The following is a 16038-nucleotide window of genomic DNA, read 5'->3' as shown; positions in this document are numbered from 1 at the left end:
TGTCGCTGCTTTTAATTGAACTATTCATATCTTAAACTGCACTGTAACTTTCATCCATGTATTTTTTCTTTTAATGTTTATTTTATTATCTTTTCTTTTTAATGACTGGTTTTAAATGCCATTTTCTTTTTAATGACTGGTTTTAAATGCCATTTTCTTTTTAATGACTGGTTTTAAATGCCATTTTCTTTTTAATGACTGGTTTTAAATGCCATTTTCTTTTTAATGACTGGTTTTAAATGCCATTTTCTTTTTAATGACTGGTTTTAAATGCCATTTTCTTAATGTCTTTCATTTTTTGTAAAGCACTCTGAATTGCCTTGTGTTGAAAGGTGCTATATAAATAAACTTGCCTTGCCTTAGGGGAAATTATTTTGACTGGACATTTTGACTGGTGAGATTTAGATTTGCTGGTCTTCAGCATATTTTACCGGTCAAAGTCAGGTAATTACCGGCTAACGGAAACTCTGGTATGTTCTTACATTATATTTAGTACTACTTATAATAAATAAAGATCATCATTTATTTTGGGATTTGAAATAATTGTTGGATTCCATCATTTTCTGTGCCTCAGACTTATGTAGGAGGAAAAGAGGTCTATCAATAACTGTACGAACCGCCACAGCTCTATAAACGTTTTGCATACTTAATAAGAGACACACACAAGTTTAATGATGCCCCTTTCCTTCTCTCATACTTGGGTCTATTGATGCCCCTTTCCTTCTCTCTTACTTGGGTCTATTGATGCCCCTTTCCTTCTTCTCTTACTTGGGTCTATTGATGCCCCTTTCCTTCTTTCTTACTTGGGTCTATTGATGCCCCTTTCCTTCTTCTCTTACTTGGGTCTATTGATGCCCCTTTCCTTCTCTCATACTTGGGTCTATTGATGCCCCTTTCCTTCTTCTCTTACTTGGGTCTATTGATGCCCCTTTCCTTCTCTCATACTTGGGTCTATTGATGCCCCTTTCCTTCTCTCTTACTTGGGTCTATTGATGCCCCTTTCCTTCTTCTCTTACTTGGGTCTATTGATGCCCCTTTCCTTCTCTCTTACTTGGGTCTATTGATGCCCCTTTCCTTCTCTCTTACTTGGGTCTATTGATGCCCCTTTCCTTCTTCTCTCTTACTTGGGTCTATTGATGCCCCTTTCCTTCTCTCTTACTTGGGTATATTGATGCCCCTTTCCTTCTCTCTTACTTGGGTCTCTGCAGGACGTAGGTGAGGAGGAAGGCCCGCAGCGACTCGATGCTGCTCTTCTCCAGAAGGATCCACTCCCGCACCACCGCCTCCATGACGGCTGTGGCCGCCTGGAACAGAACATAGTCCACCTTACTGGTCTCTGGAGAGGAGAGAAATACAAAGAAGGTGAATGGTGATAGAGAAAAAACAAGACTTCAGTTGGAGAAACTCAATTTATACATCGTGAGTCAGTACACTTACTTAGGCACCAAACTAAAAGGCAATTTAAATATATTTAATGTGAAAACTGTTTGAAACCCCAGACTAAAGGTGGTATGGTACAATAAAAACATTAAGATGTTATTGTTAATAGTGGTGGTCTAATGCAGTGGTTCTCAAATGGGGGTACACGGACCCCTAGGGGTACGTTGGGGTACTGCAGGGGGTACGTGAGATATATTTTATGTTAATGAAAGAAAAAAAATAGATAGATAAATATACCAATTTTAGGAAAAGTATCAAAGTTTGAGCAGTGTGGGTTTTATATTAATACACCAGAGTTACCGATGGTGCAGCGCTGTACTGTACCTCTTTATATAGGCTTTTTCCCCCTAACAAATAGTTTTTGCGCTGATCAGGGGGTAATTGGCTGAATATTTGTTTCCAAGGGGGTACATTATTAAAAACAGTTTGAGAATCACTGGCCTAATGGATAGTGAGGTGGGCTGAAGATCGGAAGGTTGTGAGTTCAAATCCTGCCAGGAACACCACCACTAGTGTGCCCTTGAGTAAGGCACTTAGTCCTTAGTTACTCCAGGGAGAATGTCCCTGTAATTGGTCATTGTAAGTCGCTTTGGATAAAAGCGTCAGCTAAATTAAATGTAATGTAATGAATCAACAATTAATTTAAACAAATGTGCTGTCCCAGTTTATGTAAAAATAAATAAGTTTTTAAACATAAATTGATGTTAAATGACAGTTTGATGATCAAAATAAGGCAGGCTAGAATTAGTTAGGTACATGGTATTACTCGTAAACATAATATGATTATAATGCAAACAGCAACATGTAACATTCACCCAGTTGCAGGTTTATTGGGTCAAATAGACACTGTACCGTTATAAATGTTCCTTTCCTAACTTGTACATTAGATTAGAAGCATCAGCTTTTGGCGGACACAATAAATAATAGCTTTCTTCGGTCTGTAGAAACACATTAGACAGAATATTATAAATCCTGAGGTAAATTGGTGAGTAGCAGTTGAAATACAAAGTACCAAAGAATGCAAATATAAAAAAGGTGCCCATACGAAAATATACAACACCTTCCTCCCCTTAACCCAGGGGCGTCAAACTCAATTTCATTGCGGGCCACATCAGCATTAAGGTTGCACTCAAAGGGCCGGTTGTAACTTTAAGACTATAGAAATATATATAAAATAATGTTTTATATTACATTATTGCCTCTGCATTGGATTATTATCGGAGAGGGTAATAACTTCATAATTAACTACGTCTGAGAGCAGAAATCTAGGGCAAATAATTAAAAATAATTGCAAGTCTCTTCAGTGCGCATGTCACAAAATGAGATGCATTGTGGGACTGGGGGTATTTCTCAATGTCGAGTACGCTTGCTTGGTAGCACATGTCGTCCGAGTCACTTGCTTCCGAAGCGAGGCAAGAATACTTCATGGCATTCGGAAAACGAAGAGTGGAACAGGCGAGCAAGTGTGCGTCATATGAGCGTTACATTTTCCGCCACAGATTTGGGGAAATTGGTCCGTACGCAAAGCATTGTGGGGATTTTAAGACCGCGGAGTCTACACATGTGCAGCCTCGAAATTTCTCGCTACGAAGTACGCCGGGCTCGGTAGAATTCCAAGTATACTGGACATTGGAACAGTCCTTCGGCGGCACACGATGACGTAGTATGCTTGAAATAGTGGCTCTGGAGCAGCTTTACTCGACATTGAGAAACACCCATGTAGTGTATGGACATCGTGCTTCTGTAAAGTGGCATGAGACCGTATAATAAACGTATTGAATTTTTTGCAAGCTCTTGAGGGCCCAATAAAATGAAGTCGGGGGCCGGATTTGGCCCACGGGCCTTGAGTTTGACACCTCTGCCTTAAACAATTGTAGGTACATAACAATCCTCAGATCTATGAAAATAAAAATAATGTACATTTTCTGCATAAATTCAGACTATGCAGAAAAATGATTTCCGTCAACAGTTACCTAGGATGTGCTTGCAGATGGCAAAAGGTGATTTGGATTTCCTGAAGGAGAGGAAGATGTGTTCGGCATGCTGTCTCTGTTCTGTGCTGACCATGGAAGGCGGTGCCTGGAAACAAACAAAACAAAAAAATAGTATTTATAGACAAGACTTTTTGTTTATTAAACCATGTTCTGTCTTTCGCACTTTGCAGAAAATCAAATTCAAGTTCATATTCTAGATTTGAAAGAGTTAAAATCTCTTTAAAATGAAATAGAAGTGTTACCACAGTGCTAATAGAGGGGAAATGAATTAAATGAAATATTGCAATTATTAAGCAATAAGAAAAGTGTAGGTTTGAGTAATAATAATTAATTATTTGAATGTTCATAGTGAAGACACTATTTAATGTGACATACTGTATGTTGATATGTTTACAACAAAGATGTCAAGGAAACCCAAACTACAATAGAGAACAAAGATCCTTAGGATGTATTAGCTTTGTGTTTTCTGAATGATTTTCGATACGACTTTTTACTTTTATTAACAATGTGAGATGGGGCATTTGGCTTCAGCAGAGACCTGCATGTTACTATTCTGTTAACTGTAACTGCTATTGCATTATACTTGCTATATCAATGGGGGTCTACTAAACTACAAACATCCCTCAATATAATGCAATATACAGTACAACTAATCATTCTATCCACCATCAAATGCCTTGTACAGAAAACAACAACATTATACAACTTCTTGTCACACTTCTGGTAAATTAACACATGATCAAGAATGGCTGACTGCCCCTAAAATAACGCCAGAAAAGACAATTAATAGAAAATATTGCCATGATATGAATAACATCCAGTCAGAAAACTTTTGAACAAGTAGCTAGTTTCATATTTAACAATGTCCACAAATGTATATTATGATGTATGTGTAGGTATGATAAATTACAGGTATGTTTTGCACCTGTGCAGTAGGGAAATCTATGAATATCGTGGATAATATGAACACTAAAATGAATATATCTGGATCCACAATGCCAGACATTGCTAGCCATCCATTCAGTAGACACCTGCTGACTAACATGTGCACAGAGAGCACATATGTGATCAACTAATGTTCTTTAAACAAACAGATTGTCTCGGAGAGTATGTTTAAAAAAACGGGAGGCAGAAATGTACTTTAAAGAACATAACAGAACTCAAAATGGCAGAAAGCAAGAAGAGGCTGTAGCTAGCTCATGTATCCATTGCAGACTCATGACATACACATGGTTAGCCGCTGTAGCTGGTGTGTGAGGGATGTAATTAGGCTGGAGGGAGTTTAAAGAGGAGGAAAATGGGTAAATATTGTATATACATCAGAGTTTAATGGGGGTAATGTTACAGGTGAAGCTAAAGCAACAGCACCGAGATGCTCCAAACAGAGGGGAATATAAAACTTAAAGTTTCTAGAAAGTGCTCTAACGCGGAAGGATATTTTAGACTGGTGTTTTTTTATGAAATAAGGGATGATTTTGAGGAACAAAGGGGGGAAATGTTGGGATTTTTTGCGGGATGGAGACAAGAAGAGGGATAGGGAAGGCGCCACGCATCGCTCACACTGCGTTTCTCCCCGGGAACACATTCACCAACAGAATTAAGCGTACAAACTGAGAATAACCATCACGCGTCTCTAACCGTCGGACTCCACGCGACACAGTAAACATGTGTGTTCTTCCGGCCAAATCTTAGCACCGAAACAACGTTATATTTCTCACCATTAAAACTTTGGCAGCGCTTTCCAGCTGTGTGATCACTTCTGGTGCACCGACCGCCGCCATCGTTTTCGTCCCTCTCCAATGACGCGCCATGCGCTCTGCATTGTGGGATTACAGTCTGAAGCAACAGGCAAAGCGGTTTAGAGACCCAAAGGTTGCGGGTTCGAGTCCCGACCCGCGTGCAGGCTGAGCGCGTACAGGCAGCAGAGGGTCGTGTATTTCAACAAAGGCAAGGTAGGTTTATTACAGCAAGAAGCTGATTCAAAATGCTTTACACAACGCAAATGCAACATATAAAGACATCAACAAAGTATTATATTAATAGCAGAGGTGAAGGTAACTAAGAACATTAGATCAACTAAAGTACCATTTTGAGCTACTTTACTAGAGTATTTCCATTGTATGCTACTTTGTATACTCCACTACATTTAAAGGAGAAATCATGTATTTTTTCTCCACTACATTTATTCATCAGCTTTAGCTTCTTTTAACAAACATTAAAATAGTGGACTACTAACTCTTTAATTCACCAACAAGTCAATCAGACCTTTGGTTTGTTTACAACATTGCTACAACAATATTATCTAGAAATGTCACATAATTATACACACACATAAAGGCCTTTTTTTACACAATGATTACTTTGACTTGTTATACCTTTTGTACTCTTACTTAAGTAAGATTTTGAATGCAGGACTCTTCCTTATAATGTATACTTTTACTCAATTAAAGCATCTGAATACTTCTTCCACCACTGTGTATTAGCATAGATAAAGCTACTCAGCAGTACAAAGTAAGAAGTGATTACATTCAACACAAAGCATTTTACCAGTACAGTACTTTTACTTTTGGTACTTCAGATATATATTTGATGCTAATATTAAACTTCACATTAGTTCAATGCACTGTGGTATTGCTTCGTTTTAATTCAAGTCCATTTTCATTCATTAAAAATTAAAATACTAGAAATAGACAGTGGTGGAAATAAATTGCATTGACTTAAGTACAACTTTAAGGGAATTTTCTTAAGTATTTCTTATATTCAGGAAGAGCCATTCATTGTAATGGCTCCTCATACTTAAAGGTCCCATGTCATGCTTTCTCCCGTTATTATCCGTCCCCTTGTGTGTTATGAAGGTTTTTCTGCATGTAAACGGTCTGCAGAGTCAAAAACCCTCAAACTACACCCTGTAGCGAGTAACACTCTAACACAGAAAACACCTGTCTATGCTGCCCCAGAACCTATACACATACAGTGGGGCAAAAAAGTATTTAGTCAGCCACCAATTGTGCAAGTTCTCCCACTTAAAAATATGAGAGGCCTGTAATTGTCATCCTAGGTATACCTCAACTATGAGAGGCAGAATGAGACAAAAAAAACAAATCCAGAAAATCACATTGTCTGATTTTTAAAGAATTTATTTGCAAATGATGGTGGAAAATAAGTATTTGGTCAATAACAAAAGTTCATCTCAATACTTTGTTATATACCCTTTGTTGGCAATGACAGAGGTCAAACGTTTTGTGTAAGTCTTCACAAGGTTTTCACTGTTGCTGGTATTTTGGCCCATTCCTCCATGCAGATCTCCTCTAGAGCAGTGATGTTTTGGGGCTGTCGCTGGGCAACACAGACTTTCAACTCCCTCCATAGATTTTCTATGGGGTTGAGATCTGGAGACTGGCTAGGCTACTCCAGGACCTTGAAATGCTTCTTACGAAGCCACTCCTTCGTTGCCCGGGCGGTGTGTTTGGGATCATTGTCATGCTGAAAGACCCAGCCACGTTTCATCTTCAATGCCCTTGCTGATGGAAGGAGGTTGTCACTCAAAATCTCGCGATACATGGCCCCATTCATTCTTTCCTTTACACGGATCAGTCGTCCTGGTCCCTTTGCAGAAAAACAGCCCCAAAGCATGATGTTTCCACCCCCATGTTTCACAGTAGGTGTTCTTTGGATGCAACTCAGCATTCTTTCTCCTCCAAACACGTCTAGTTGAGTTTTTATATGACATTCTCCCAATCCTCTTCTGGATCATCTAAATGCTCTCTAGCAGACTTCAGACGGGCCTGGACATGTACTAGCTAAAGCAGGGGGACACGTCTGGCACTGCAGTCCCTGGCGCCGTAGTGTGTTACTGATGGTAGCCTTTGTTACTTTGGTCCCAGCTCTCTGCAGGTCATTGACTCGGTCCCCCCGTGTGGTTCTGGGATTTTTGCTCACCGTTCTTGTGATCATTTTGACCCCACAGGGTGAGATCTTGCGTGGAGCCCCAGATCGAGGGAGATTATCAGTGGTCTTGTATGTCTTCCATTTTCTAATAGTTGCTCCCACAGTTGATTTCTTCACACCAAGCTGCTTACCTATTGCAGGTGCAGTCTTCCCAGCCTGGTGCAGGTCTACAATTGTGTTTCTGGTGTCCTTTGACAGCTCTTTGGTCTTGGCCATAGTGGAGTTTGGAGTGTGACTGTTTGAGGTTGTGGACAGGTGTCTTTTATACTGATAACGAGTTCAAACAGGTGCCATTAATACAGTTAACAAGTGGAGGACAGAGGAGGCTCTTAAAGAAGTTACAGGTCTGTGAGAGCCAGACATCTTGTTTGTTTGTAGGTGACCAAATACTTATTTTACCGAGGAATTGACCAATTAATTCATTAAAAATCCTACAATGTGATTTCCTGGATTCTTTCTCCCCATTCTGTCTCTCATAGTTGAAGTGCACCTGGATGAACATTACAGGCCTCTCATCTTTTTAAGTGGGAGAACTTGCACAATTGGTGGCTGACTAAATACTTTTAGTCCCACTGTACTTTACAGAGATGCTGTATGAGAAACCAATGTGAGTTTGGAAAATTGCACAATATAAATCTATTTTAGTAGACTTCAACAATGGAATTTTGATCAGTAGAAATGGCCATGACATGGGACCTTTAAGTATTTTTTGATGATAGTATTGTGTAAAATACTTATTTTAGTGCATGTTTTAAAGTGATTTTTATCAGCAGATAAACAATTGTACTTTCATTTCTTTGGAACCCCCTTTAAATTATAATAAAGTTAAAAACGGTCCTCTTCCATTCACACATTGATGAACTGAAATAAAGCACAAGTCCAAGAAGTTGGTTAATTTAATTTATACATACATTTTACACACAAAGGACCGTGAAAGCATTTTTACAAATTCTCAATTCATACATAAATGTAAAAAAAGAGATAGCTGTCCACATTACATCATCGATAATACTGCGTAGACATGGTTTTTTGAACATTAGCACAAGGGAAGTTGGAAAAAAAGGCAAGGAAAATGATACAAAAAATATGTATATCTGTATAAATATAAATTCAAAAGTAACAGAGTTGTATCATACATCAAGGAGCATCAGAGACAACGAGAGACTCCTTAGAGTAAAATACAAAAGGATACACAAGTGAAGAAATCAGAAATCAACAGTAAAAGATTGTCAGTCATCACTCTCTAACCTCAGAAACACCTCACACACTCTGCAGCGACTCTCCTCATAAAGCTATGTTTCACTGTCCTGGTCGACGTGGATTGGCAACGAGGGCTTTGGAGAAGTGGACGTCTGGACCACCTGAGAGGAAAGCTGCATGGTGGAGCCCTTGAGCAAGGCACTTCATCCACAGTGGATTATCTGAGAAACTCACAGGCAACACTGGCTTTGTTTACATGCAGGATACTAGCTTTAGGGGTGTCAAACTCAAGGCCCGGGGGCCAAATCCGGCCCGCGACTTCATTTTCTGTGGCCCCACAAGAGCTTGCAAAGAATATAATATGTTTACATGCTACTTTACAGAAGCACGTTGCCCATAAACTACATGTCCCACAATGCATCTCAAATTTGACTTTCTCAGAATTTGACTTTTGTCAAAATATGCCTTTTTTTCTCAGATTTTGTTTTCAAAATGTTACTTTTGTTTTTTCCAGAATGTGGCTTTCCTTTTAAAATCATATTGTGACATTCTCACTGAAGAGACTTGCAATTATTTCTGCTTTCAGACGTAGTTAATTATGAAGTTATTACCCTATCCGATAATAATCCAATGCAGAGGCAACTATGTAATATATAACACATTATTTTATATATTCAATATTTATATATGTCTTTTTTTATATAGTCTTAAAGTTACAACCGGCCCTTTGAGTGCAACCATAATGCTGATGTGGCCCGCGATGAAATTGAGTTTGACACCCCTGGTGTAATCATGCAACAAATATGTCATTCTGATGTTAAATGTAACATTTGAGCTTTAGACAATTTAAAATGACCCAAATTGCATTCCGTTAGTGTGGAAAACCCCTTTTTAACTTTCCTAAATCATTATTTTTGAAACAATATATGATAAGTTACATTACATTGGCACCTTGTTTATTATGTCATTGAGTAATGCACCATTCTGACCACTTTCCTTAAACATCTATTTATTGTAAGTTACTGAATGGAATAAAAATAAGGTCGTTGATGCATGTAAATAAAGCCAGTGTTGATAATAATAAAAACAGGTAAGAGAGGATTGTGAGCAAGATGGTAATAAGGCAATATTTTTAAGATTGTGCTGCTCACACAAGGCACGGCACATGTACAGAAAAACAAACTTTCAATACATTGTCAGGCAAGTAAAAAAAAAAAAAATCTTCTGTAACAAATCTGATCCTCACATTTTCCATCATCGGTATGCGTCAAAAAATCACTTGAAAAAGTTCAGACTTCTTGAGCATTCCCAGTCTTCAAGGTCAAATTCAGAATACTGAACGGTTTGGTGTTCAAACGGTTCGACGGAGAGCAGTCCCCGTTTACTGATTGTCAATAAGCGAGAAGGTACTGGATGATAGCGTCAAAACAGAACATGGCACAGGTCTGTAGTAAAAGATAAACAACACTCACACTTGTGGTCATTTCGGATAAATAAGGAAAATGTACCAAACACAAACTCTTTGTTGAAATTGTATAAACAGAGAAAGCTATTTGTTCTTTTTCAGATTACATTTCCTGAAGCCATCCTGCCTCGAACCTCTAACTTTTATCCACCAATTTCTTTCTGAATCCTCCTCTCTTGCGTTAAGGACCAGCCCGGCAGCAGGAGAGGAAGAGTCCGCCATCTTTGTTCTGCAAAAACACTGATCGTCATCTTCATCATCACCTTCGTCATCGAGCGGCGACACACACTCCCAACATTCAATTAGAAAAAAGGCACACGGCTCATTACTTTCAAAACCCAAGCACACTTCTTTAAGCCACAACAAAAGAAAAACAGGTAATAACAATTATAATAATAATGTAAATAATATTAACCACAATAATAAGCAGCATGTTGTAACTGGAAAGAGGAAATATATATATAAACCAATATATTTGTACATTTCAGTACAAAAAAAAGGATATTAAGTGTTTAGAAAACTATATATAATGTATTTTTTTGTATTGCACATAGTCATACTATCACATGTTTGCTGTTGTAAGAACATGTTGCACGTTTGTGTTTCCCTCCAGAAGATACGAGGAGGCGGGTTAAGTTACAATGCAACTCATCTTTGCAAAATAGCTGTAAAAGTGTGCTGTGTGTGTGTGTGTGTGTGTGTGTGTGTTAGAGTTTTGATTCCAACTCAGCACCATCTGACCCGGCAGGTTCAGGTCTGGCTTTGATTTCTTTAAATAAAGTTTCTTTCTACTCATCAGTTTGTTCCTTAGACAAAGCACTGGGTGCCCTCTGCCCCCAAAGCAAACGAGTATCATTTAAAAACGGCTTTCTTGCTTTCTTGATCCAATTCTTTGTGTGAAGTCCACTGAACGTCGGGTTCAAGAAACACCTCAGTCTTTGATCCGACTAAAACCGAAGTAGGCTTGATGTTTTTAGCCTATACATGTTTTTTGTAGGATCAAATGCTTTTGTAGCTGAGCTTTGAAATGGTTAGTTAGAATAGAGGATCAGTAACTTGAAGCATCTTAAAAACACAAAGATATTTGTAACAGTCACCTCTTAGGGAAGAAGGATCAGGCTCCGTCTTAAGGACAAAACAACACAGTGAACTACAGTTGGCACAAAATGAGGCAGCAGTGGATATACGAGATATATGTAACCAAACACTTTTCATTTAGTTAATTTAATTCCAATATTTCAAGATTGATCTGCGACAAAAAGCAGATATCAAGATGGCCGTTTCTCAGAGGAATCTGAAGCCAACTTCTTGAAATATTGACACTGAAATCTTCCTGCAGAGATTTCTTCATCCACCCCAAACTGTACTGATGCATGTGTGCGAGTGTGTGCACGTGAATGCAATGTGTCCCTGTAGCTTAATTTGCAGCAGCTGTGAAAGAGGCGTGTTGCTTGTTCAGTCTCCCCCTCCTTCACCGTCTAACAGTAAACAGGCGTCACACCGCGTGGCCGATATCGGGGCGTGAAGCAGCTCCTGCGTCAGGAGATCACTGCGGAGGTTTTTCAGTCGTCCGTAAGACACGAGGGTGGAAGGAATGGGACAAGAAACCGCTGGAAAGATCCAGAAGCAGTCCTCGAATTTGACATCTCGTCTGTGATCCAATCATCCTCACGTTCTCAAGATTCAATCCTTTCATCCCGTAAAGTCCTTTCTAACCGATTCACGCTTCGTGCACACAATGTCGTGTCTTGGTCCTGGGTGAGGGGAGTTCTGTATTTTAAGTCATTGTGAACGCACTGTAGTTTCCACAAGGGGGCGATGTTCACCAATCCTGCTCCTGTAACAATCACACATGGCAGATATATGCACGCACACACACGCACACGCACACGCAGGAGTAGAGCAGTGATAGGGGAAGTGTCACGAGCTAAAAATACGTAAAAGACGCTCAGAAAGTCAGTCTGCAGCTCTACACGTACACCGGCTCACACCCTTCCCCCTGCTCTCCTTCCTCGTCGTCATCATCCTCATCATCATCATCATCCTCCTCATCCTCCTCCTCTTCGTCCTCCTCCTCTTCCGGGCCCACGCTTGGCGACGCCTCGCTGACCTCGGGGGGTTTCGGGTAGCGGAAGGGGCAGCCGTTGTCGTCGAAGAATCTGCGGAAGGTGAACTCGTAGAAGGCGTGCTCCGGGTGTTTCCCGTTGGGAGAGCAGAGGATGTCCAGCGCCCGGCTGCTGTCCCCGCTGTCGCTCCACGCCCCGGGGCCGCAGTCGTCGTCCACGGGGTCGAAGTTGGAGGTGTCCATCGAGTGGGCGATCTTGGGCCGGTAAGGGGCCGGTTGCTGCCGCAGATTGCTGGTGAAGTCCACCTGGGAGAAGAAGGGGTGAGCCTTGATCTCGCCGGCGCCGTTCGAGCCCACCCGATCCTCCGCGGAGCAGCAGAGGCGCCCGATGATGTCCACGGCCTCCGGGCTCAGCTTGACCTGAGCAGGAACCTGCAGGGTGCTCTCCCAGTTGATCACCTGCCGAGGGGAGGGACAGAACACACGAGGTTACAGTAACATCAGATCTCATACTCAATCGGTCGGATTCACACACATTTCATTCATTACCCTCCAATTTCTGGACATAAAATACACACCGTTTTCACACACGACCAAATATGTATATATGTTCATCTTAATTCATTTCTTATTTTATAGTTATTTATCATTTTAAATTGTTATCTTTGATTTTATCCTTCATTTTATTAATCTGAGTGATCTCATCATCTGCAAAGAAGTTAGTGGTTTTAAAGTCTAACAACGTGGGCCTCCTCCTTGGCAACACTCTGAGTAAGGTGCCCTCTTACCCTTCCTTAGTTCCTTAGTTCACTTCCTAAGTTCCAGTCATCTCATCCCATTGACACGCGACCATTAAGGCAAAATAGCGTTTCATTGCCGTTTGTTTTCTGACATTATCAATCGGTGAATAATTAAATATCTAATTCAAACCTATATGATATCTCTCTTCCTCACTGACCTTGATCTGAGTCTCAGTAGGTGTGGGGGCCAGGAATGGCGGCTGTCCCACCAGCATCTCAAACAGGATCACTCCCACGCTCCACCAGTCACACAGCTGGGTGTACCCTGCAACACAGAACACACATCTCAGATTCATCCTCAACTGCACATACTATATGTATTTGTACAGTCACATACTTTTGATTTGAAGTCAAAGAAAATAAATTGTGCGATACATATTTTGTTCAACATGGTTTGAAATGATCCATTGGTTAATGCAAATACCAAACATGCATTTGGTTGATGTCCCCTGTCAAAACATGTGCTAACCTTTTCACAAGAGTACCTTTGAATTATTGAGCATATTCACACATTTCCCCTCCTTGCTAAGATATGTACTCTTTCCAAACATCAGCTATCAAAACAGTGACTGCTGCTCTACACAAGGCAGCATCAGCATCTACATTTGATTTGGATGGTTAAATGTTTTCATTCATAATACACTTCATTTAAAACATTAAGTTGTTCAACTGTACCTTCAGATTTCCCCCCACCTTTGCGCAGTAGCACTTCTGGTGCGATGTAGTTGGGGGTTCCCACCAGAGAGTGCGCGAGGCAGCGCTGGTGCTGTCGGTTCGCTCTCTGCTCCAGAGTCATCAGCCGGTCCCCGCAGCGACAGTTCGACACATCGTCCCAGAAGTCACTGGGCTCCATGCTGTCCTGTCTGACGTGGCTCCCTGCAGGCACAAAAAGGGCAACAATGACAACAACGCAATAACCTGATAAGCTGCATGGGAAAGAAAAAGTAAAAACTATTGCCCGTGAGCGAAGCACTTAGCGACCAGAAAAGATAAGTGTCTGGATTTGGAAGCTGACATACTGACAGGTATGCATGTGTCTGGAATGCCCCTGCAAGCTATTTTCTTTTGCTATACTTGGAGTTTCAAGGGCAATTGAAGCTCAAGCTTCAGGGTGAGAACAAATATTTGAAATTAAATTTCTATTAGAAATCAGTGAGACCTAGTTTTAAGGAACATTTGTGAATATCGCTTTTAATTTCACTGTAGAGCTCAAATAGTCAGGTGATGAATCAGTTAATCTACTTGGTAATCATTCAACCATTTAAGACATTTTCAAAGCAAAAACAATCTCAATCCAGCCTCTCCAAGAAGATGCTTTGCTGCTTCTATTGATCATCTATAGGCGCGTTCACACCGCAGTACTTTTCCCACTTTAGTTCCGATATAGTACCGAAATGTTGCGTTCACACCAAAAAGAGCCGGAACTAAAATTAAAATGAGAACCTTTTCACCCCCTTTTCCGTCCCCGCTAGAGAGCAGGGACTTTCGTGGGAGAAAAAGGTTCCCATGTCTGATTGGCTGGGCGGATTGCAAACCACGCCCCGTAAAACTCCCAAAAAGTTTTGTGAAGCCGCCATTTTATTATCCTTGCATTAGCATTATTAGCATTAGCCCAGCGCAGAAACGCAGAGAGACTAACTTATGGCAACACAAAATAAAACATGAGCGGTGGAGATGAGGAGGTGTCGGCGTCGGACTGGCTTCAGTAGAAGCTGCTGGGACTCCCAGCAGCTTCTACTGAAGCCAGTCCCCAACTCCGGGGACTTCCGGCCGGGGACTTTGGGCGGCAGTATACGCCGTGAACTGGTTTGCGGCCTGCCAGTAAACCCAAAGCAGAAGAAGAAGAAGTGACGTCAACGGCTTCATTTGCCTAATCCACCCCCAGGGACTTATTCCGGTGTGAACGCGATCTGTACTTAGTTCATGAGAACTAAAGAGTTCTCATGAACTAAGTTCTCATGAACCTTTGTGGGAAAAGTACTGCGGTGTGAATGCACCTAATGTTACGTACATATTTTAGGGTATTTGGACTTTTGGTAGAACAAAAAAGGATAGCTAAAACAGCCACAATTGGTTCTGCAATTAGGACTTCATCGATTTAAACAAATGGTTAGTTTCATTCCTTTTCAATGGGATCAAACGGTATATTGTTGCGTGTTTCCAGTCCACTGTATCCTCATAGAATCTTCTAAAAACGGCGTTAAATCCTGCAAGCATTCAAAGTGTATGTTTACATATTTAGATCACTAATCCATTATCACAAACTGCCTCACCTTTCTGGTAGTACTTGGAGTTGTGTGTCCAGCGGAAGCCGGTGCACAGGCCGAAGTCGGTGAGCTTGATGTGTCCGTCCACGTCGATCAGGATGTTGTCGGGCTTGATGTCTCGGTGGATGAAGCCCATCTTGTGGACGCTCTCGATGGCCAGCGTTAGCTCCGCGATGTAGAAGCGCGCCAGATGTTCGGGGAAGATGCCCATCCTGATGAGGAGGCTCATCATGTCTCCTCCGGGGATGTAGTCCATGACGAAGTAGAGGCTGTCGCGGTCCTGGAAGGAGTAGTAGAGACGCACCACCCACTCGTTGTCTGCCTCCGCCAGGATGTCCCGCTCTGCCTTCACATGAGCCACCTGCACCAAAAAAAACCATCCATTTAAGCAACAACAGTAATATTAACAGACCTGAGGCCTGTACTACGAAGCCGGATTTTCGCTTAGCGAGGTAACTTCAGGGTTAACTCTGGGTTTTCGGTCCTACTGCGCTGGTTCACTTCTTAGCGGGCTAGATCTCCATGGTAACTTATGCTGAACGGCTAACCTGCTCCGGAGATCAACTCAGTGAAAGCACCGCCTGCTGACCAATCAGAGCTCAGTGTGCGGAGTTTAAAGCGATCAAGTCATATTACAGGAGAAAGGAAATACAGAAAAGCTGCCGTCGCAGGAAAGACGGCCGGCAAAAATCACCGACTGTGTGAACGTGAACATTAATAGAATATCACCTCCATCTTCAGAGCAATCTGACTATTATAACATTAGCGTTAAGAAAGCACTTAAATATCTGCCACAACATAAGTAACCGGATCAGAGTACATTAAGTACAGTCCGCGGCATATCACTTCATAATGTATC

General features: G+C 41.1%; 2 protein-coding genes across 3 annotated transcripts in view; both read right to left on the bottom strand.

Moving 5' to 3' along the window:
• The window catches only part of xpo4 (exportin 4), a 71777-nt gene extending 66529 nt beyond the window's left edge, over positions 1–5248 (bottom strand). Inside the window, exons 1-3 of the mRNA XM_071207006.1 lie at positions 5153–5248; positions 3414–3519; positions 1195–1336 (exon numbers count right to left, since the gene is read on the bottom strand). Of these exons, the coding sequence (XP_071063107.1) occupies positions 1195–1336; positions 3414–3519; positions 5153–5245 (341 nt within the window). The 5' untranslated portion in view covers positions 5246–5248. The remainder of the gene's footprint in view (positions 1–1194; positions 1337–3413; positions 3520–5152) is intronic.
• A 3012-nt stretch (positions 5249–8260) lies between these two features.
• The window catches only part of lats2 (large tumor suppressor kinase 2), a 31333-nt gene continuing 23555 nt past the window's right edge, over positions 8261–16038 (bottom strand). The window contains exons 6-9 of one of the 2 annotated variants that reach the window (XM_034109536.2): positions 15186–15540; positions 13588–13788; positions 13071–13177; positions 8261–12571 (exon numbers count right to left, since the gene is read on the bottom strand). In XM_034109536.2, coding sequence (XP_033965427.1) covers positions 12017–12571; positions 13071–13177; positions 13588–13788; positions 15186–15540 — 1218 coding nt within the window. In that variant the 3' untranslated portion in view covers positions 8261–12016. The remainder of the gene's footprint in view (positions 12572–13070; positions 13178–13587; positions 13789–15185; positions 15541–16038) is intronic. The other variant, XM_034109538.2, reaches the window with a different exon arrangement.

This window comes from Pseudochaenichthys georgianus, chromosome 21 (assembly GCF_902827115.2).
Source record: "Pseudochaenichthys georgianus chromosome 21, fPseGeo1.2, whole genome shotgun sequence".
Lineage (NCBI taxonomy): Eukaryota > Metazoa > Chordata > Actinopteri > Perciformes > Channichthyidae > Pseudochaenichthys > Pseudochaenichthys georgianus.
This window is presented reverse-complemented; position numbering and strand designations above follow the sequence as displayed.